At 39.1% G+C, this 24,029-nt stretch overlaps 1 protein-coding gene across 4 annotated transcripts in view; it reads right to left on the minus strand.

Moving 5' to 3' along the window:
• The window catches only part of cpne5a (copine Va), a 125,613-nt gene that overhangs the window by 15,424 nt on the left and 86,160 nt on the right, over window positions 1-24,029 (minus strand). For all 4 annotated transcript variants that reach the window (XM_054774178.1, XM_054774169.1, XM_054774161.1 and 1 more), the window contains 3 exons: window positions 5,502-5,548; window positions 4,801-4,982; window positions 2,542-2,669 (listed from right to left, as the gene is read on the minus strand). In XM_054774178.1, the coding sequence (XP_054630153.1) occupies window positions 2,542-2,669; window positions 4,801-4,982; window positions 5,502-5,548 (357 nt within the window). The remainder of the gene's footprint in view (window positions 1-2,541; window positions 2,670-4,800; window positions 4,983-5,501; window positions 5,549-24,029) is intronic.

Consider the following 24,029-nt stretch of genomic DNA (forward strand, 5'->3'; position numbering starts at 1 on the left):
GATTATGTCTTGTGGATCAAGTGGCCCATGGTGGTGGTTGGGTTAAGGTATGGGCAGGCGTATATGTTATGGACAGCAAACACAGATGCATTTTAATGATGGCATTTTGAATAAACAGAGATACTGTGATGAGAATCTGAGGCCCATGGTTGTGCCATTCTTTTCTTCTTCTAACCATTATCATGCTGCAACATGACGTGCAAGAATCTGCAAGGATCTGTACACAATTATTGGAAGCTGAAAACATCCCAGATCTTGCAAGGCCAGCATACTCACCAGACCTGTCACCCACTGAGCATGTTTGGGATTCTGTGGATCGGTGTAGCACGTGGTATTTGAGGCAAATGGTGGTCACACCTGATAATGACTGGTTTTTGGACGCCTTTGGACCCCCCCCAAATGATAAACTGCACATTTTGGAGTGGCTTTTTACTGTGGCCAACCTAAGACACCCTTGTGCAATTAATCATGCTGTCTAATCAGCATCTTTCTTTCTGTTAATTACCACACACCCCACATTTTACACCAAACTGCTCTCTGCCTGAGTGAGTTATTGTTTACACTGTATGTACTTTGCATAGAACATGTAAATACAGCCATGTCACTACAATATTTTTCCACATCGTTAAATCTGATGCTGCCTATATTGTGTAGATATTTGAATATAGTATATACAGTATTTGTTCAAATGTATTTTTGTTATACATACATGTTCCGTGTGAATACTGTACATATACAGTGGTATGAAAAAGTGTTTGACTCCTTCCTGATTTATTTTTTTTAATGCTAGTCACACTTAAATGTTTCAAATGATCAAACAAATTTAAATATTAGTCAATGACAATTTCAGAGATAGAACATCATATCAACAGTAAACTATGGTGGTGGCAGTGTGATGGTCTGTTTTGCTGCTTCAGGACCTGGAAGACTTGCTGTGATAAATGGAACCATGAATTCTGCTGTGTACAAAAAAAGGAGAATGTCTGGCCAACTGTTTGTGATCTCAAGCTGAAACGAACTTGGGTTCTGCAGCAGGACAATCACCCAAAACACACCAGCAAGTCCACCTCTGAATGGCTGAAGAAAAACAAAATGAAGACTTTGGAATGGCCTAGTCAAAGTCCTGACCTGAATCCTATTGAGATGCTGTGGCATGACCTTAAAAAGGCAGTTCATGCTGGAAAACCCTCCAATTCTGCAAAGATGAGTGGGCAAAAATTCCTCCACAGCCCTGTAAGAGCCTAATTGCAAGTTATGGCAAACACTTGATTGCAGTTGTTGCTGCTAAGGGTATATATACTGTATATACAGTGTATATATATATATTAGGGCTGTCAATCCTATTGAGGTGCTGTGGCATAAAAGGCTGTTCATACTCCAGTGTGGCTGAATTACAGCAATTCTGCAAAGATGAGTGGGCCATAACTCCTCCACAGCGCTGTAAGAGATTCACTGTAAGTTATCGTAAACGCTTGTTTGCAGTTGTTGCTGCAGTGTGGCAGAGCCAGTTATTAGGTTTAGACGGCAATCACTTTTTCACACAGGGCCATGTAGGTTTGTTTTTTTTTCTACCTTAATAATAAAAAGTTTCATTTAAAAACTGCATTTTGTGTTCAGTTGTGTTGTCATTGACTAATATTTACATTTGATGATCTGAAAAACAAGTGTGACAAACATGCAAACAAATAAAATCAGGAAAGGGGCAAACACTTTTTCACACCACTGTATATTCACTGTTCTGTACTTTTTAAAATATGCTATGTGAACCTGATGTCATTGCACTGTAAATGTTAGCAAAGGCATTGTATAATGCAGCAACTCCTTTTAAGATAAACACTTGACAGTTTATCGCATTCAAAGGAACACAGTGGGTTTATTTAAAATGTATACAAAGTGGATGATATGTTGCCATGGTGATCACAGCCAAGGGATGTTTTTTTAATTTTAGTTTTATAGCACCATTACTTATATTGGTGACATATGACAATAATGAAAAGACATTACATTGCAGAATGCTTTCAAGCCAACCCATTCACAAAGCACTTCATTTTAATCCTGTTACTTTATGATGCAGAGATCTAAAGGGATCTGTCGCATTTTACTTATTATTTTCATCATCTTAGCACAAAATAAAAACAAAAGAAAGATGGTAAAAGATAAAAACTGCTCTGATATTGCCTCATGTTAAGTCTAATTATGCCACATTTGTTATGGCATATTTAATCATTACTCTCCAAATATGTGGAAAAGTCATTTTATGTAATTTTTCTCATAAGTGGTTCTCTACCAATCTCCACCATTTTAGCACCTTCACTGAACCGCAAGTATAACAAGGAAGGTGGCAGCTTGCCCTTTAAAAATGTTGTTTTTGCTTGCAGATATTTGTTGTGCCAAGCTCAAACATAAACCATCAATGCCCCTACGTATCAATCATTTCCTCTCCATATCCACCTTTTGAAGATAACTTAAATTATTACATTTATAAAGAAAGCACAAGTGGGCTGTCTGATCATGTCATGGGACAGAGGTTTGTGCAATCACCTTGCCACATGATTAACAACAGGGGCGAAGTTGGTGGGTCCATACAGCTGAACTCTCTTAAGGCTTTGATGGTAAGCGTCCAGAATCCCCTCCATACCGTTGCAGTAGGGGTTCTCAATGTTGCCATTCTGGTAAAAACAACAGAAAATAAGGAACATCAAAAAGAACCACATGACCACAATAGCATCAGGAGTGATCTAGTCTTTAGGCTCTAGAATGTCGCTTCAAGACAAGAAGGAGCCCTTTATATAGGATTAAAGGAAATACGGTGTATGGTATATCTTGATGGCACATGTTACACTGCCCCCTTTTGGGTTTTTTTGGAGCAATAGACCCAAATGTGGCAGTGCACCCCAACCTACAAAAAGCATCCATTCATCTTCTATGCTGCTTAACCTCACTAGGGTTGCGGGGGTATGCTGGAACCTATCCCAGCTGACTACAGGTGAAAGGCGGGGTACACCTGGGACTGGTCGGCACTCACATTCATACCTATGGTCAATTTAGAATCACCTAACATGCATGTTTTTGGAATATGGGAGGAAACTGGAGTACCCAGAGAAAACCCATGCACGCACGGGGAGTCTTATAATAATTATAATAATTTTATTGTCTTTTAATAAAAAAATATGAAAAAGGATAATACAACTGCCATGGAGTCCAAACAAAATATCATGTGCACAGGTTTAATGCACATAGTGTTTTATTGCTACTACCATTAATTAGCAGATTTTGCATTTTTGCCCCTTGTTAAAGGCACAATTTAAATTTGTATTTCTTTTTTCCTGTGCATCATTATCATTATGCATCTGCTACAGAGGAATAATACATACATCTGTATTGTTATGGTGTAGTGAATGAGTGTAAAACTGTGTGTAAATTAATATATATACACATACAAACCTTAACATTTTTTATGACAAAAATATTTTGATTCAATCCTGTACAAAACTTTTGTGTCAGTGACTCCATTTACATGCAGTCAATATTTGGGTTAAGGTCAATATTCCGGTTTCTGAAACATTCGGAATAACCCGTTTACATGCTTTACACGCTCGAAAAAATCCCCAAAAACCCCACACGGACAACGTCTCAACGCACGGAAAACGTCATGACGCAATGTGCGTCATTTCCGATTCTTCTTCCTGTATCCAAAAACAAAAACAACACCGGCATGGCGGATAATGAACGCCTTTGTTTGTGTTTTGGTGCTGGTACTGACCCTCCGCCAGTACTTGACACTACTCTGTCTCACTTTCTTCATTAATGGAAGGTGAGAACGTGAAGAAATAGGAAATGGAGCCGGAGCTGTGCCATCCACATCCATGCTATATCCCCAGAACCTCCCGGAAGCTTGAAGATGCGTTCGTACAAACCCTGCTTGGCGTAACTGCTTGCTCACCTTCTGATAGATTTTGCTATTGCGGTACTTTCCACTGTCAATAAAAGACATAATGTTCCTGTCTTTCACCACACTAATAAGGTGGCTTATCTCCCCCTCGCTCCAAAAGTGTGGGGTTCTGCGTGTCGTCATGTTTACAAGTAGTTCCTGCCAAAGACACAAGATTTCTTTCGAATAGAACATGCGCAGAACACAAATTAACGCTCCTATTGTTCGGGATATCCCGAAAGGCGTATACATGACCCGATTTTCGGGTTTTTGAGCATATTCCGTTTTTTCAAAAGGGTTGTTGGTGTTTACACGGCTGTGCGCAACCGGGTTATTGCTAATATTCCGGTTCTAAAAGGGTTATTTGACGTAGCCACTGTTGATGAAAATGCAAATACAGTATGTAATCACACATAAATAATGTATATTCCACTCAGAAGTGAAAGTTGCAGAAGTGGCAGAGCAGAGAGTGAGTCTTCAATTATATGGTGGGATGAATCTTAATTTGTTGATTTTAATAGAAACGTGGACTGATGCAAACGTTACCCTGTAGACAGTCTCTCATTAGCTTGTACAATCAGGAGCCAGAACACATTAGCTGGCTGAGAGAAGCCAAATTGATTTAAGAATCAGTCATCCTCAGCGAAATTAATTTACACTATAAAAGATAAATGGAGTTTACTCTACATTATGCATATCATGTGTGAAAAGTACAAGGATTTCTGCTCGTCCATGCACACATGTTGATTAAGGCATGAAAATGTATGAAACACTGAAATTACATGCTTGGTTTTGCGCAGATTCTTAGATCAAGTGTTGTTAAAACATGATAGAGAGCAAGAACCAAATTAACACCAGAGATGCCTCACCAGAGGGAACTCATGAGAGACCCTCCCATCAGGGGGCAGCTTAGCACCAAATCCCAATGCAGGGAACATCTTATCACTGTCATAGTCCTGGATGATCTCCCCCACCGCCTTCAGGGCCATGGCATAGGCATTCATCTGGTACGGGTTCATGTAGTGAAGGGAAGTGGACTGGGACGGATTTCCTGTCAAGAGAAGTCAGAATCGTTGATGCGAGTCCTCAAAGTGGGCACCAACTGACAGATGCTATTAAAGAAACTTGCGTGAACTATAAGTAAATAAGATGATGTGAATAAAGATTGTATTATTGGAATTCACTCACATACAGGCTTTTTTGAGTACTATTTTTGTTATTATAGGGAAGGACATAATTATAATGTAATTATTCAATTTATTAACTGACTTTAAGTATCTCAGATGCTTTTTCTGCACAGAATGGAATTTAATGTGCAGTATCTTCACATTTATTTTCCATATTGTTGGCTTGGTATTTTGCACTAGAAATGACAAATTGCAAGGCACTACTAGGTATTCCAAGCCTTATTTGAATCACCGTTGCAGTGCACGGCTTTCATTATAGTGCAAGCTTCAAATGATATTGTTGTAAAAGAAAACAAAAACGAAAATCCATTCGCAAACTATGGAAAATACCATGGTGATCAGAGAACAAAGCAGCACAGGCATTCAATAAATGCAACACTCACCGTTCGATGCTGTGAAATCAATTGCCACTGTGAAGTGAATCTGCGTCCTGAAACAGATGAGCATAGGAATGGCACGCTTATCAACAGAGAATGAAAGCCATCCCAGCAGTTTAATGACACCTTTCATTCTGCTGCACATGCTGACAAGAGCTGGGTCTAAATTCAACATCGAACAATGTTCATAATAAATAATACTGACGGTCTTGTACCAAGATGCTTCCACTTAGTACCACCTCTTTCATCCATTTGTCTGTCCATCCTTCTCTCTGTTCATCTGCCATTCATGCAAACATCTTTCTGGTCCAGTCACCTTTTATGAGTAATTTATCCATTCAGTCCAAAATGTGTAAATTCCTACAAACATTTACTGTATCTGTCTATTCACCTCCCACAAATCCATCCATCCTTCTGTCCACCCAGCATTCACGAAACCATCCATCTATAGGTTCATCTGCACTGGAATTAATTATCCATCCGTCTATCATTCATACACCCATTCAGGAATGTGGCTGTGCATGATGGATAGATTTACTGTATGTATTTTGGATGAATGGTCATGGATATGCTTATCAAGTTACATGAATGACTACATTTGACTACATTTTCAAAATTCAACATGTCTGACAAGGAGTAGGAAGAAGCAGGACTTATTTAATCCTACCTTCTCTCTGAGAATATGTTTATTCATCCAAGGGACTGTATTCTCAGGGCATTGAATCAATCGCAACTGGACGGTTCAGGTTGTCTTAGAAGACGTTTCACCTCTCATCCACGCAGGCATCATCAGTTCATGCTCAATAACTAGATGGGACACCTCTAGTCTGACTAGCTAGCACAGCTCTAGTCCTACCCCTTCTCCATCTCTACTACTGATAATTCACTGTGTTTACCAAGTTGACCTTTACAATAGCAGCTTAGAATAATTTGCATGTTTGCATGTTGCCATTAAAAAGTTTGTTCACTTCCTGTGTTTAAACGAAACCATTTTCTAATTGGGAGAGAAAGGAATAGAGATTGTGTTGAAATAAATGGTGTAAATTATTAAGAATCTATCCATTCACCGCATTACTTATCAATCCATTCATTTATCTACCAATTTGTTTATCTATCATTCATAAATCCATCAATTGGGCCATAGTGTTGTGATCTGATGTGGACTACTCAAAGTACATGCATCCATTCGTCTGTCTTTCTCAACTTGAGACATATCTCGTGAAGCTCCAGGGAGTGGCAAGTGTACAAACAACCTCATCTGACTTCTTTACGGCAACGAAAAACCAAAAAGCTCCCTCTGGATGACAGAGCTATTTAAAGAGCCTCATTTTAGCCTCTTGTAGCTGCCTCCAGCATTGCCTCACCTGACAGCTGAATGTTTTTTTTTTTATTATGGCCCATTAGATTTCAAGTATACAACCTCCCCTTAGGATGTAGAACGTTGACACTCCAACAAGTGAGTCAGGATGAAGAAGTCTGGATTAAGAAATACCTCTCTAACTGCTCCCATTTATGGATTTCACTTCCAGCTGTGGGGCCATCAAGAGCTAATTAGTACGATCTGCACTTGCTCTAATTATCTACCTCCAGTTTGTATTTAGTTTACTGCTATGCAGCCACACCTAAGGCGCAGTGGTAAGTTCAAAACCACAAACACCTAACTCTAGAGTTATACTGTGTTTATAGTACAGGTATACACAGAGGAAGGAATTAATTATTAACAAGATGAGAGGAACACAAATATAACAATTCAAATGTTGAGCATCCTTACTAGAAGTAATTACACAGACTGTTTTCATTCCCTCGTACGACACAAAGAGCCTGTTCATTTTTACACTAAGCATTTTACAGTATGAATGTTTAATATTTACGAATGTTTAATTTATAAACCTATGATTGTCAAAACCTTGAAAAGAAAGTTAACACAGCCTCACTTTCTCGAATGGCTTATCCCATTTCCAGGAAGGAACAAACACAGCGAAGGAAAGGGTAGCACAGATCAAAGTGTGCACGTTTTCACTGTGATTAATGCTGATCTTCTTCCCTGAATTCACCTGTATTCACACATTTCCCACAAGCCCTTATCAGAGATAATAAGCCACGACTCTCACCTCAGTTCATTAGTCAGCTTTGAGTCGGACCGCTCTGCTGACAAAAGGGAGTCATCACATTGGCAATTTGGTGTACATAGAGCATGCATAAAGCAATGTGTTGGCGAAGATGGACATGGCCACAAAGAAGCTGCCAATCAAACTGCCAATGCAAGAGTATTACCTAAAAGTTCCCCTTTTGTTAGTTTCAGGTTGATCCCTTCTTGATTGTGGACACCAGCAGAAGCACCCCACAGGCATTGTCATCCCGAATACTACTTATCTTTAGTAACGTCCAACATAAATGAGTAATTTCACTGTTATATTACATATCTTTTGTCATCTCCGTAACCGGTTTAATGTTCATCCACATGTTCTCTCCAATAATAAGTGATGGCTTGAGAACTGTAACTGACAATGTGTGAGTGTGTCAGTTACAATTGTTTGCAGCATATCCACACACAACAGTAAACAAATAAATACATAAAAGTTGCACATGTGTAGATTATCAATTAAATTTCCCTATAACCCCGATGATAGACTTATTGGCAAAGAACACATTTTTTAATCCAGTAAAGAGCTTAGAAATTGATTACTCATCCATCAAACCACATACTGTAATATGACATCGTAAGCTCTGCTTTCTCAGAAATTTTGTTCTGACTGTACAAAAAACGGAAAGAAATGCATGCAAGTGGTTTGGCCTTGTGAAGCTGATTTTGCACCGGCTTTATTATTATACATTACCAGAAGGCAGAGGTGGGAGAAAGTCAGTGTTTTGCAAGTCTCAAATAAGTCTCACGTCTTTAATCTTAAGCCTCGAGTCAAGTGTCAAGTAAAGGCAAGATAGTTCGAGTCACGTCTGAAGCCATTGGCTTGAAATTTTCGAGTCATTACAAGTCATAAGCACTGTTTACCACATAAAATACCATTTTAACAATGTCATTACATTTGACGAATACAATGAGTGCATTTTGATTTGTTTTATTTTTGAATAAAACCAATGTGACAAGAATAGTCACAGAAAAAGCGTGCTGACACAGCATTCAGGGTTTGTTTAGTACACAGAAATGTAACCCACACCCTCGTTTGTTCTTAAGCTTGATTGGATGTTAATAGATGCATTCAATGAGGCAGATTCTGTGGGAAAATGTGTTGTCCTGCTGGAAATGACATAATGATCACGTTAGTTGAAAATACTTTGAATGGGGGCACATTATACTCAACAAACTCACAGAAAATCTCAAGTATTTTCAAGTCATCAAACTAAAGTGTGAATCTAGTCTCAAGTCATTAAGGTCAAAGTTCAATCCAAAGCCAAGTCTCAAGTCTTTGATGATATTGCCAAGTCAACTCCAGTCATCAAATTTGGTATAGAAAAAGCTGGTATATCAAACTGACAAATAGCAAAAATGATAATTATATATATAAATATGCATACATATGTTACGATGACACAATTTCAGTTCAGTAAACATTGGGGTGTAAAATATAGACATGCACACACTTCTGACTGTTATCCCGAGGGCTAAAATGTGTACCATATCAAAGATTCCCTTTTTTATGAACATTTGTAACATAAAATGGCTTTAAAAACAGCCAAGCACTTACTGTACCGATATCATCTACCTCCAACCACACTGCAAGCATACAATCATAACATATCATAAAACACTGTCATGACTACAGGACTACAATGACTTTTGAATAGAAGCATTAATAAACAGGAGCACAGTCATGTCATGACAGATATTTCTCCATGTTGTCTATATAATACTCATGAATGAAACAGAATAGAGCATTGGGTGATTTTGCTATGGGGATGCACTTGGTTGGACAGAAACCAGGTCATTGTGAGTGGTGCCAGTTTCTTTTAGAGTGCTGTGAACAAAAACGGATGGTGAAAGCAGGATCAGGCACTCTAGGGATGAGCATGTGCTGCTGCGTGGGTGTATGAAGAGTATCATCCCTCCACACACACCGCTCGTCAGTCTTGGCTTTCACTACACCTAATTTCCTAATTTCCCTTCTGAGGTGTGTTGGGGATTAGTTGAGGAGCTGAGCCCACAAATTATTGCAAGATGGAAAAATCAATACGGAACAATGTTGACGGATGCTACAGCATTGTCCTAGTTTTGGGTCTTACTGCAAACATCTAATGGCCAGGATGAGATTACTATTTTTATCCCTTGCCCCAATCGAGTAATCCATAAAAGTCGTTGAGATTTTTTATTGCATTTCAGAAATAGATTTCTTCTTTGAACGATGTACTGCAACCACAGATAAGTGTATGTTCTATCATCGTTTCCTGCTACCTGATCTTAAGGCCATAAATCTGACACCAGCTATCAAAGGGACTCTTTCAACATGATGCACTACTAGTACTGTACATCAGGGGTCCCCAACCTACGGGCCGCAGCCCGGTACCAGTCCGTGGGCTTTCAGGTGCAATGATAACAAAAAAAAAAGCATAAAAAAAATACATTCATAAATAACTACCTCAAATTTTATGTAAATGCTTATCAGTTTTGGAATGTTCATTATTTTATTTTAAAAATGATCTACATTTACAAATCCCATAGTTTTTTCATGTATATGTTGTTTGTTGCTAGCGGCGACCCATCCAACTTTGTTTGACGGCCCTTGAACGCACCATTGTACATGTGCTAATTTTCTCCCACGCTACACAGACTACTACACCGTATTTTTAGCATTTTTTTTCATTCACCTCAAATATAGTCTCAAATGCTGATATTACTGTATGTGGGAATGCGTAAAGTTAAGTTTTGATGGCATTATTGAGTGCTAATGTTCATATTTGTTGGTTGGTGCACAACCTCAAGTCAACTCATGCTAACATACTGCCTGTTTCCACACACATCAAACAGCGACGTTATCATCTCTCTGAAAAACAAACTCCAAACCATAGAAGATGTCACACCAGTTACTTTGTGTATTTAACATCTACTAGGTTACCATTTTGAAAAGACAAACAATGTGTGACAATAAATACATTTTAAAAAATGTATGAATAAAAGACTAAAAACTGACAGAAACACTGTATAGTAATAAGTGCAGAATATATGATGAACAATACCTTATTATACCTTAGCTAAAACAAAATTAAACAAATTAAGAATAAATAAGTACAGTCGTAAAAACTGAAGGAATAGAGAAATACACAATATGGCTTAAACTAGAAACATTGTAATGAATACAGTATATACTGTAAATACAGTCATGGAAAATATTATTAGATCACCCTTGTTTAGGTTAAATTTTAAAAAGGTTACATTTTTTTCTCATCAAAGAATAAAACTTCTTTCCACCTTTCAATGTCCCATGTTTGATGCTCCCTGGAAAAGTCTAAACGGGCAGTTTTGTGGCGTTGAAGGGGACGAGGTTATTGAATTTGTTTTTGTTTTTTAAACCCTTTTCCCGCAGATGCCGTCTGATGGTTATTGCGCTGCAGTCGGCACCAGTAAGGGCCTTAATTTGGGTGGAAGACCATTCGTGTCTTGATGGACAGCATCGGATCCTCCGGCTCAGCGCATGTGTGATTTTTTTGGGTCTACCACTTGACTTTTTTGTTCTATCATGCTCAAGATCTTTAAAAAATGTAGAATGACTGTCTTACTGCTCAACAATCCGACCACGTTGAAAAAGAGACAGCTTGTTAGCTTTAGCCATCAGGAGGGCATGACAGTGTGAATGCCTGACAGAAAATGAACATTTTGTACAGATTTTGGCTTTTATAGTCTGCGGTCTTAAACTTTTGATCAGGTGATAAACAACCTATTTCAGTTTTGGGGGGTTTTTTTGCGTTTAAATTACAAGTTCCAAATGTTTTTTGTCTCACTACCCCTTCTTACATTTGCAAATTGTAGCTCTACTTAAAACCTCTTTAAGATCCAAATGTGCAAAATGCAGCAATTTTTCAGCTGGTCTTAAGATTTTGATCAGTAGTGTCTATCTTCAGTTTTACCTTGATTGAAGACTTGATTGGCTATGAGTTACAGTATATATTGAATTCAATAGTGCTTCTGAGCCTCTGTATCAAAATGCTGGCACATGCAACTTTCTTATGCTCCATTGTGGGTTATTTTGCAGCCGTAATCAATAGGCAAAGCAGAGACTCGCAGCGTAACTGTGTTAGTTAGCAAAGAAGTACAGAGCGAACCGCTGATGATGTCATAGACAGGCGACGGAGCTAGGGGACAATGACTTCCGGTTCCGGTTTCGATCACAGTGTCTTACAATCACAGTTGGGCTCACACAGTGTATTACTACCATGGCAAGACATGTACCATATTGTACGCTGATCAGAAAATAAATGCAAACTGGGGCAAAGTTTTTGTGAACATTTTTGACATAAACCAAAAAAAATGCTAACCAGGATGTACGCAAAAAAAAAAATCCACTGTATGTTATTAAATAAAAAAATAATAAATGATGCATTCATGATAAATGATACCAGACACTGTGGCTCTCAGCATTGTTGTTCCTCCATATACCTTGTAAACAACATATGCTTGTGGTGTTCTCATGAGATTCTAGGTACATTATTACGTGTTTTGCACTTATACTATAATATATATATATATATATATATATTACTATAATATACTGTATTGCTTTCACAATGTTCAAATTCCTGTAAGAACAATCCCACCAGTTTGTGCATCTTGAACACTTTAATTTTGACTTCCTCCTTCCACCTAGACAAACACAATATGCTCAAAGAGTCTCTGAAGTGGGAATCCCCTTCAGGCTTGGAAATGTGTGCCAGGTGGGATAGTGTAAAAACAAACACTATATTCACAGCACACCTACATACACTCTCATCCAGCTGGAAATCAGCCAACACAAGCATGCTCATGAGCAGATTGTTGCAGCATTTAATGTGCAACAAGATGCAGCACCAGATGCTGCAAAAGCGGCTCGAGATGCATTAGAATTACGTCCTCCATCGTATATTGGCTTATTGTGATTCTTTGCTATACCTTTTCCATTAGGAGTGGCACGAGATCTCACGTCATAAGATTAAACCGTGACAATACAGCTATATCTCATTTAAGAGGGCAGGCAGAAGTCTATCAGACTGTGAGCTATGGCGTCGTTACTAGGAATGATAATAAACTCAGTATGGAAGTGGCAGTGCACGAGGCAGGATTGGAACCGCACACTAAGTGCTGTGCTCCACTTTTTTTCACTGGATTAGGGTTTCCAACCAAACCTTGAAAAACGTAACCGTCTCGCATTTAGAAATAAAAGTATGCGTCCTATATCGAGTAGGGATGTCCGATATTGGCTATTTTGCCGATATCCGATTAGCCGATATTGTCCAACTCTCAATTTCCGGTTCCGATAGCAACCGATGTCGATACAGATATGCGTAACATCACATCGTGTCTGATTTTATTGTGATGCCCCACTGTATGCATTCTCAAATGCAACAAGGCTTTCCACATGTAAACATTGTGTAAAATAAGAAAACTACTTGAACTTAAGTTACAGAAAAAGTGCCATATTTATTTTATTTTATTTTTATTTTTATTATTGTATTTTCGCATCAGCAGTTAGCTTCTCGACGTGGCTGTAAACATTGCACACCTCGGTTAAGCAAACATTTAAGAAATACTTGCGATTGGGCATGGCAAAGCATGGCACGAGAAACTCCACAAGTTTGGTGAATCCGGCGTCTTGCACGATAGAAAAGGGCTGGTTATTCAGAGCGATACACTCCATTATTTTCCTATTGACGGCTTTTGCGGTGGTCTTTGTCGTATTTTTGTTTTTTCTCGGTTGACTCTTTAAGCGTCAATTCAGCGTTTTTTTGTTTTTTTTTTGTGCTGGCTGTCCCTGTTGCTTCTTCTCATTACTTTGCTGCACAAATGCCCCTTATCTCTCTGAATGATTCATCCTGAGGTGGGAGATTAAATTGGAAGTATTGAAGGAAGAAGGCTTGGTTCCGCCTCGCATAACAAACGCTTTGCAGTCATTGCAAATGCACACAGCGAGCAAGCTTGTTACAGCAGCCACCCACGCTTGTTTACACGCTTCACGACGCGGCTATCATTTGCACGCCGCTAAATATCCCGCTAGCCCATAGGCCTATATACAGAATTTTTAAAAATTGCTTTTCATTATCGTGAAAAAACCCAATAACGATAATAACAGATATTCAATTTTTATGCCAATTTTGGGCCGATAACATTGGTGGGCCGATATTATCGGATATCCCTAGTATTGAGCTGACAATGGAAGCAATTTGTCCCTTATTGCCATGAGAATCAAAACATAGGCTATGTTCGCACTGAACGTCAATTCCGATTATTTTGCTCATATGTGACCTGTATCTCATTTTTTTCATGTCAGTGTGAACAGTACAAATCAAATTTTTTCAAATCCGACTCAGGCCTCGTTTGTATCTAGATGTAAATCCGATATACTGCAGCCTAAACTGTCAGGTCGCATATATCCGAACTATACATCATCGAAAGGCATGGTTTACCGTGCGAGACTTGGATAAAGCTACTCATCAATGTGGGAAAAAGTTCTTGTCATCTGAAAATGATTTTTAAAAAGTGTCAAGTAAAGCAGCTCATGGCAATGTACCACTATGTACCACACGCTCCTCACACGTCGCAGGTCTGACGATATGACAACAAAGTCGATCATAGGCCTGCGGCCTTGTAGACACGCTCATGTTCCAACATGGTGTTTGTTATGGAAAAACTGTGTTTAGCACAGAAGTCCAATAAAATCACACTGCACAGGTTATCCCGTGTAGCTCCTCAGACCCCACGGGTGAAGGCCTGACCACCAGGCGCCGGCCTGGGAGCCTCTCCCTCGGCCCTGGCTCCAGGGTGAGGCCCTGTGTCCCACGTCTGGGGGCGAAGTGTGGTCTCTACTGTTATCGTTTCTCATAGGGTCTTCTGAGTAACTCTTTATCTGGCCGATCACCAAGAGCCTGTTTGCCTTGGGAGACCGTACCAGGGACATATAGCCCCAGACAACATAGTTCCTCGGATTACTCGGGCCCTCAAACCCCTCCACCACGATAAGGTGCTGATTCACATAGTGTGTCTAAGTTGTTTAACATAAACACATGGTGTGTATAACTCAAATTAGTTTTATAACTGTTCAATTCAAACGTGTCTGTCTAGTGACAAATGACCACAAAATAGCATAAAGACAATGACCACATTGTTTGAGTGGAAATGTGCTTTGTAAATAAAGTACAACTTAAATGTTGCCAGTCACATAAAACACAACACATAGCTCACCTCTCCTTTCTTTTTGTCAAAGTAGCTTAAATAGTGGTGGAGGTTGGATGCTAGTTATGTGTGGATCAATGCTGAAATATCTTTGTGCTCAAAAAATGATTCTCAAATCAAAATATCAATACTTTTGATACTTCAGTCATTTCAGGTACAGCCGTCCCTTGCCACATCGCGGTTTAAACATCAGTCCTTCACTCTATTGCGTGTTTTAAAAAACGTATGAATTAATCTGTGACTGCTGTTTCGTGGTTGACTATGGCCCATTGTTAGTGAAAAAATATTGAAAGACAAATCATATGTGGTATTCTGGTCTCTAGGCATCCGTAATGACACAAAACATTGATTGATTAGATTATCTTCACACCATGGCATGTCCGACATGATAGTGTGGAAAAAAAAGTTATCCTCCCATTCCATGTGGAAGTGGTAAGTTTGTGGCTTCTTACTTTGTCCTTCTTCCCCACTCTGTTTGAAATCCTTTCTTAAGTTTATAATAACTAAATAAATAATAAATAGTACATAAATAAATATTTAGCTCGTAAAGCTGTGTCCCTGCATGATCTTGTAGCCTGCGTAGCCTAAAGAAAGAATAATGGGAGTGTAAGGTGACTATAAGGGTGTTATTTCATGTCTACAAGGATCTTATATTCGTAAAAAATATGTACACTACTTAGAAAGTCATAAACAGGTTTTCCATGCTCTAACTACGAAAATATTCCATTTATTAATATTTAATCGTACTTCGCAGAAATTCACTTGGAACCAATTAACCGTGATAAACGAGAGACGGCTGTAATGTTTATCATTAGCAGGAACACAGTGGAAAATAAATGATTGAGATCTTCTCTCAATGATACGCGGTTGGTGGAAATTGCATTTTCTTCCACCTGCGCAGCAGCACACATGCTCAGTCAATCAGTCAGGCTGTTGAAACAATGACTGATCATAATCAGAGCCATGTGTGGAGCTGTAGATGCTTTTTGTAAAAAAAAAAAAAAAAAAAAAAGGACTTGTGGCAACACAGTCCTTTAACACCTCGTTAAACACCTACGGTTGAACCACAACACTGAATACAGCACTTGAGAGGCAGACAGAAGAGGAGAGCAGTCAGAGCACAGCGTGTGGTGCTGCTAGGGCAAGACAAATATCTGTGGCGGAGTTCTCCGGTCTGCTGTCAGGCATTATCCAGATCCAGAGGGATACAAATTTGGAACTTTAAACAGCGCTAAGCACTGTTGCTATTAAAGTTGTTCAAACTAAATATTTTTATAAAATGAGTAACTACATAAATTAATGGTTCACAAATAGCTGCATTGGTTCAGCGTGGAGTAATAATATGTGATATACAGTGGTGTGAAAAAGTGTTTTCCCCCTTTTTGATTTCTTTTTTTTTTCATCTTTGTCACACTTAAATGTTTCAGATCATAAAACAAATGTAAATATTAGTCAATGACAACACAACTGAACACAAAATGCAGTTTTTAAATGAAAGTCTTTATTATTAAGGGGAAAAAAATCCAAACTACATGGCCCTGTGTGAAAAAGTGACACCCCCTCCGGTAAAACATAACTAAACTGAGATTTTATTGAGCTCTATCAGTCTGGAAAAGGTTATAAAGCCATTTCTTAAGCTTTGGGACTCCAGCTAACCACAGTGAGAGCCATTATCCACAAATGGGGAAAACATGGCACAGTGGTGAACAGTGGCGCTCTAAGAGACTCATTGCAAGTTATCGTAAACACTTGATTGCAGTTGTTCCTGTTCCTGCTAAGAGTGACCCAAACAGTTATTAGGTTTCACTTTTTCACATAGCATATGTAGGTTTGGATTTTCTTTGTCCCTTATTAATAAAAAGTTCCATCTGAAAACTACATTTTGTGTTCAGTTTTGTTGTCATTGAATATTATTGAACGTAAATTCCGGAGTATAAGCCGCACTGGTGTTTAAGCTGCATGTGTCCATATCATAAAATGACATATTGCGGCATGTATGAGTCTGTGAGGACCAGGCAGCTCTTTCTTTGACAGGAGCCAATTGTGAGCTAGGAAAAACGACGAGCTTGTCAACCCATTGGAAATTGCAGGAGGTCATTACTCAATATAACAGTATGACTTGCGGTTTCATCTTACAAACAACATTAAACTCATCACACAGCGACTTACCACTCACTTCTGTTTTAGGACTAGATAGATCAATCCCAAAATGAACATAAATACCTGGGGCATGAATAATAACGGTGTATCTCAAAGCTGTGGTGATGTATGACAACGTTGTGGGTGTGAGGTGGGTTTCAAACTTCCTTGGGGTCGTCAGGTGGGCACCCTCCTTCATAGACGTTTCGATGATAGGCCCACGACACCTCCACCTCCTCTCACCGGCAACACCATACCAGGTGTGCTCCCTTCTGTTTTCAACTGTTCTGTGGCCCTGATGTTCCTTTGTGGCCCAGGAGATGTCTCACCTCTTCACCCAGAGCCACCGACTAGCTTCCTCTGCCACACCTGAGAGGTCTTTGGTGTTGGGCTTGGCCTCGAATTCTCACAAAGCCTTTGCAACCGACTTACGCGGGGCAACCCTTGGCTCTCCATCCTTGTTTTTCAGCCTCGGTTGCCAGTTTGATGTACAGTACTTGATTGTCTTACGTTCAAAGGCCTCTTCCACAGCATTCTCCCAGGGACCAGTGAGCTCAACAATGTAAACTCTGTGAAGCGTGGAGGACCAGAGCACGAGGTCTGGTCTGAGGTTTGTTGTGGCAATCTCAGATAGAAAACAGAGCCTTTGGTTCAGATCTGCCACCAACTTCCAGCTGCATGCTCCTCCGAGCTGGCTGATATCCGATGTTGTGTGGACTCTAGCTGGTGTTTCACCTTCTCTGATGAATGCTCTTGCAGATGCTGAATGAAAGGGTGGAGGAGGCAGGGCATTGATCTTTGCGCATCTGGTCTCCAGAGTAGGTGCAAGGCACTTGAAGACATGGTTGTGCCGCCAGGTGTAGCGGCCTTGTGACAGGCTTGTCTTGCAGCCAACCAGAATGTGTTTCAGGTTGGCTGGAGATGGACAGAGGGGGCATGTTGGATCTTCTCAACACCATTGGTTGCTTAGAGGGGGTAGGCAAGACATTGCACGTGGCCCGTAGGATGGAGCTGATGCGAAATGCTTCCATGCCCAACAGCTCCCTCCAAAAGGTACCTAGGAAATATACCTAGGAAATATACATAACATGTACCAATACGAGTTTAAAATTACAAACAGCAGCTATTTTAACATCTACCCATAATGCACTACTGCTAGAAGAGCAGATCATTGGAGGACAAGCAACATAGATGGATAGCGCTGCAATGGTGCCTCTGTCCACCAGAGGGAGACAGAGGAACCCAGAGCACGGAGCCCAGAAGGAGGCTGACGTCATTGTAGCGCCCCAATGAATGCGTTGCTCAGACGCAACGCTTTATGGGAAAACCTTACAATGTTTTTCTTCATTTTAAAACTGGTATTGATACTTTGTATATTTCTGGGGTATACTTTTAGAGTGTTAAGTTGCTGTGTGATTGATTTAGTGTTGTTCTCAGTAAGATGAACCGTGAGTCAGACTGTTAGGTGCTAAAATGAATGCACAGAGTGAACGCTCTTCCTGCCTGTTTGGAGGCGGGAGACGAAACATTTTCTCTCCGTTTTCTCACATTAAAATACCCATAAAAATGGAAAGAGGAAGAATATAACAACATGTATTATTATATTATACACTGCACTGGTTAAAACATCAAAAGATAAACATGAGATAAGAAACCAACAGTTAGGTCTTAGGTGTCCAAATGATTGGTACGGATAGATTTAATATTTAGTTCTTTGTTTGCAATAATTACAGCATGCCTGTGACCCAATGACATCACCATCCTGTTACGTTTTTCTTTTGAGATACTTTTTTAAGGCTTCCACCACCCACAGCTTCTTTCAGTTTTTTGGGGGGGGTATTTCACCCTTCAAGCTCCTCTCTAGCAGGTAAAATACATACTCTCTAGGGCAGGGGTCGGGAACCTTTTTGAGTAAGAGAGCCATGAAAGCCACATAATTGAAAATGTATTTCCATGAGAGCCGTATCATATTTTTTCAACATGAAATACAATTACAATAAATGCGTGCATTTTTAAGCAAGAACAACAATTTTAGAATAACTATCTGAAAGTATTCTTTTTATAAACATTGTTATACTGAAGCTATCCAATAATAAATAAAACACTTTTTCACCATAAATGTGACTTCTGGTGCTGCATGTCTTTTTTGCACCGTACTGTATCTTTCTTTCTTTTCACCATCTTCTTCGCCAAAAGGGTTTGTGCTGCAGAATGAGCTAGCTTAAAAGGAGGGAATTTCACTTCTAGACTTTTCAATGACCCGGGTGGTAATAATCGAGTTTGGGTATCTAACCTGGAAACTATTGTAAGGACAGCTGGCATTGGCTTTGGCCAACCACACTGCAATAGAAATGGATGGATTCACATGCTTAAGAGTGTTTTATATTTTGCGCGTTATTTTTAACACTGTGATTTCTGTAATGTTTTACTTTAGAATGTCAGCAAAACCCCCCCAACATTTTATCGTGTTAAGAAATGTCTGAGAGCCAGATGCAGCCATCAAAAGAGCCACATCTGGCTCCCGAGCCATAGGTTCCCTACCCCTGCTCTAGGGTATAGGTTCCCAAAGTGGGGTACGTCCTGGGGGTACATGAATAAAAAGTCAAAAAGTTATGTCTCCGGTCTATGATATCATCCGCGGTTGACTCTCAGAAATGCTAACGCAAAACAGGTTTTTATAGTTGTACAATTACAGATTTACTGTATGTGCATAAAACAATTCTAAATGCATATAAATGACGAATGAAAAGGGATAAATGAACATTTGAGCTTACTTTTATATTCTTTGAAGACGTGACTGTTCCCAAAGATTTGATGTGGCAGCGAGATCAAACACCACCGCCTTCCTGTTGTCCCACGAGTTATTTCTTAATCCGATAGTGTTTATCATCTTCTTGCTGGCACATGCAATTTTCTTTGGCCCTATTTCGGATTATTGTGGTGAGTAACACTACTGAATTCAAGTAGTAACTCATGTCAAAACAGGAAGATGGTGGTGGTTGAGCTCACTGATACATCGTGTCTTTGGGAACAGTCATTAAGAATCATGTCTTCAATGAGGGTAAAAGTAACCTTAAATGTTCAATGATCTTTCATTTGCATATGCATTTCAAATTGTCTTCTGCATGTACAACTATTATTCTAAAATTATTACAACCTGTTTTGTGTGAACATTTTTGGCTTTCTGGAATGAATTAATTGGATTTAAATAATTTCTTATGGTGAATTTGATTTGGTTAACATCCGCTTAGGTTTGACTCTTTCCTTCTTGAAAGAATTAATGATGCCAAAAAAATGTTCTACTGTGTATTCAGACAAAATATGTTATCTTGTAAATTGTGTATCGGATCCAGATGTAAATACCTGGAAATAAAATCTGAAATGTTCATCTCTTGTCTACTGTAACATTCATCTTAGGATGAAGTCTACAAATACCTGACTTTGCTCTCCCAATATTTTGGAGGGGAGTGTATTGTGGCGTGTAATGTGGCAATTTTTTTCTATCTGGCACATTTCCTAAAACTCGTGCCTGCCAACAACATAGTTGATGAGATACAATACTGCCTGAACGGCAGACTGTACAAACAAAATCAAAACCAAAGTTAAATTAAAAAGTTTGTAACAAAGTGAATGAATATAAGGTTTTTCTGAAAGGAGAGATTTCTTGTATTTTGCAAATAATTTAAGAAATTGTAAGATGTGTACAGAACAAGTGTGAACATGCAATGAAATCGATGTGTGGGTGCAGTATGAAAAATATCATTAGCCCTCATCTTCACTGGCCCGCTTTTAGCACCCAATGCATGTTTGACCATCCCACTGGGGCAAAGTGTTTTTGTTTTTGTTATTTTTTTTATGAGATTTGGAGAGCCTGTTCTGATCCTCCATTGAAGGGTTAAGTTTCAATTTGATGACAAGGATATTAGTGATGGAAATTTTGGCTCTTTATAGAGAACCAGCTCTTTTGGATTGGCTCACTAAAAAGAGCTGGCTCTTTCGGCTCTTAAGTGGCTCCTCTGATTTTTTTGTTGTCTTAAATTAATTTATTACCAAATTATGTGAATTTAATTTCCAATGTAAAAAAACATTATATCAAATGTTAACCCCGCCCCTCCCTCTGCTCAGCATGGACACAGCGACGTCACCACACATCTTGACCAATGACATTTGCCTTTAACAAAAAAAAAAATGAGGAAAAAACTAATCGCCTCCCAAATGGCTGGCTCTTAGAGCCCATTTGTTCACAAACAACACATCACTAAAGGATATTGTGTGAGCTCCTTTGAGAGATGAACAGTTACTAAAGGTTGCACTCTTCCATAACTGGTTAATGTTCCGCACAAAATAAGATTTAATTATACAAACTGCTGAGATTGGACCACGAGTTGTAAGAAGCAAAAGAATCCAATAACACACAAAAGATAAAATAACACAGCTTCATCTCATCTCCGATAAACATGGGAAGTCTGTTGTTTGTTTTCAATGGATACACTTAATCTTTGCCATCATGGCTAAGCTTGTGTCACGTCTCCTCTGCCAGAATGATTAATCTGGCTCCTTTTCCTAATCAAACAGGATTATCAGGAAATAGACTTTGATGTCATGAAACTTTAGGCAAATATTCATTAATTAGACCGAAAACAATTAAAAAAATAGAAACAAAATATATTCTGGGACCGTTTGGCAGCAAAAGCTGCCTGCTGCAGAGTTACTTTTAAGGCTGTATTTGATATGATGTGAGATCTGTGATTCTAAAAAGACTGCCAGCTGATGTTGGGTCACACATTTATTTTGATACATGAGCTATGTCATAGTAATGGATACATTAATAATGAAGATAAAGACTATAAATATACAGTGAGAACATGCGTTTATTGCTATTATATGTTTAGTTTATTATTTGGACAAGGTTTTTTTAGGTATATTTTGTCAAGGTAAAACTCCATTTCATACAGTGGAACCTCGGTTAGCATCTAACACAATTACCATGTTTTCAGTTAACGTTGAAATTACGCAAAGATTTTGCCTCTGTTTGCATACATTTTCCGGTTAGCATACAATATGGCGTCTTGTCGTGTTATTAATACATTGAGTGGGTTCAGCTGTGTTCTTAATATATTTTTATCGCAAACTGTCCTGTTAGCATCCTTAGCTTGCTAACGAAATGGCAACCAGTACTGAAAGTCAGCTGTGTCGCTTGTCTAGGATGTCGTCAGCAACTGACTCTCAAAAATGTTAATACGAAACATGTTTTTATTATTTGACATGCATAAAACAATTCTAAATGCCTATAAATGATGAAAGGGGTAAATGAACATTTAAGCTTACTTTTACCTTCACTGAAAATGTGATTGTTGACATAACTGTTCCCAAAGATACAGTGTAGCAGCGAGACACCACACCAGAGGCCAGCAACATGCAGCTCTTTAGCCTCCTTGTTACGACTCCCTTCAACAAGCGCAGTGATTTTTTAACACCAAAGTGGAGGAAATGTGCATTTTCGAAAATACTTTGAAATACCTTACTCACCGCTAGTCTGTGAATGCATCTACACTGTGTTCTGACTGCTGATTGGATGAGCAAGGAAAGGAGGTGAGGGCCAGTGTGTGCAGTGAGTTGCGAAGAAGAGAAAAAGAAAAAAAAGAAAAATCTCTGAAGAAAATAGTTTAATTCTGAATGGACATAATGTATTCCTTTGCCTGCACTGTCAATTACACTGGCTTACCCGTGTGCTTGATATGTGGCGAGAAATTAGCAAACAACAAAATATGTAACTTTGAAAGACATTTTCAAAACAAGCACTCAGCCTTTTCTGAAAAGTACCCAACTGCAGATGCGCGTAAGAGAGCGGAACTTCTACGGAAGGTTGAGCAGAGCAGACATACTTCCAAGAAGTGGAGAAACGCTCCAAACTCAACTACAGCTGCTAGTGTTGTGGCTATACTGGAGATCAGAAGGAGGGTGAAGCACAGCTGGAGAATAAATGAAAGAATCGTTCATAAAAATATCACCGCTTCTATTCTCCAAATTAAAAAATAAACAGGAAATTATTCAGAAAATGAAAGAAATGCCTCTCTGCAAAATCAGTCAAGGACAGAACCAAAAAAATGGCAACAAACACCAGAGCAAGTATATTCAATTGCCGTTCAACAGCAGTGATAGGAAGATATGTGAACTCTGACGGGCTTTTTTATGTTCAAGTTTTAATTTTACACAAATATGGGAACGACTCAAAAAGTCCTACATAGGTCAGGGTCAGGGTCAGTGTTTAAATTATCTCAAAGTAAGCTTACAAGTGCACAATTGTTGTGTTTATAAGCTGTGTAATGTTTTGCGTCTGCAGACAATTTTTTTTACTGGAAGACAAGGTAAAATGGCTTTTTGATGGTAAAGGTTGCTGACGCCTGCGATTGGCTGGCGACCAGTCCAGGGTGTACCCCGCCTGTCACCCAAAGTCAGCTGGGATAGGCTCCAGCATGCCCCCGCGACCCTAATGAGGAGAAGTGGTATAGGAAATGGATGGATGGATCGAAGGTTGCCGATGCCTGCACCACACGGACACTGTTAATTTCTTGAATTCAATAGTGTTTCTCGCCTTCTTTATCAAAATTCAGCCACTTCCTACTTTCTTTAGCTCTGTTTTGGGTTATTGAGGTGAGAAACACTATTGAAATCAATAAATAAATGGCACAACAGGAAGGTGGTGTGTGTCTTGATCTCGCTGCCACATCATGTCTTTGGAAGCACTCAAGAATCCTGTCTTCAATCTTCAGTGTTGTGTGTTAACATGTTTGGCTTTCTGGGGCAGATTCATTGTATTTACATTATTTCTTATGGGAAAATTGATTCTGTTAGCGTCCGTTACGGCTAGAGTTGGACCTTCTGATACGAATTAATGACACTAATCAAGATTCCAGTGTATACATAAAAAACTTGAAATATAAGAAACTAACTTATTCAACAAGAAGACAAAATGAAGAAATTTTTTCAGCAATGTAAATCCAATTAATCCATTCCACACACCC

Source organism: Dunckerocampus dactyliophorus, chromosome 1, assembly GCF_027744805.1.
Source record: "Dunckerocampus dactyliophorus isolate RoL2022-P2 chromosome 1, RoL_Ddac_1.1, whole genome shotgun sequence".
In the NCBI taxonomy this organism is placed as follows: Eukaryota; Metazoa; Chordata; class Actinopteri; order Syngnathiformes; family Syngnathidae; genus Dunckerocampus; species Dunckerocampus dactyliophorus.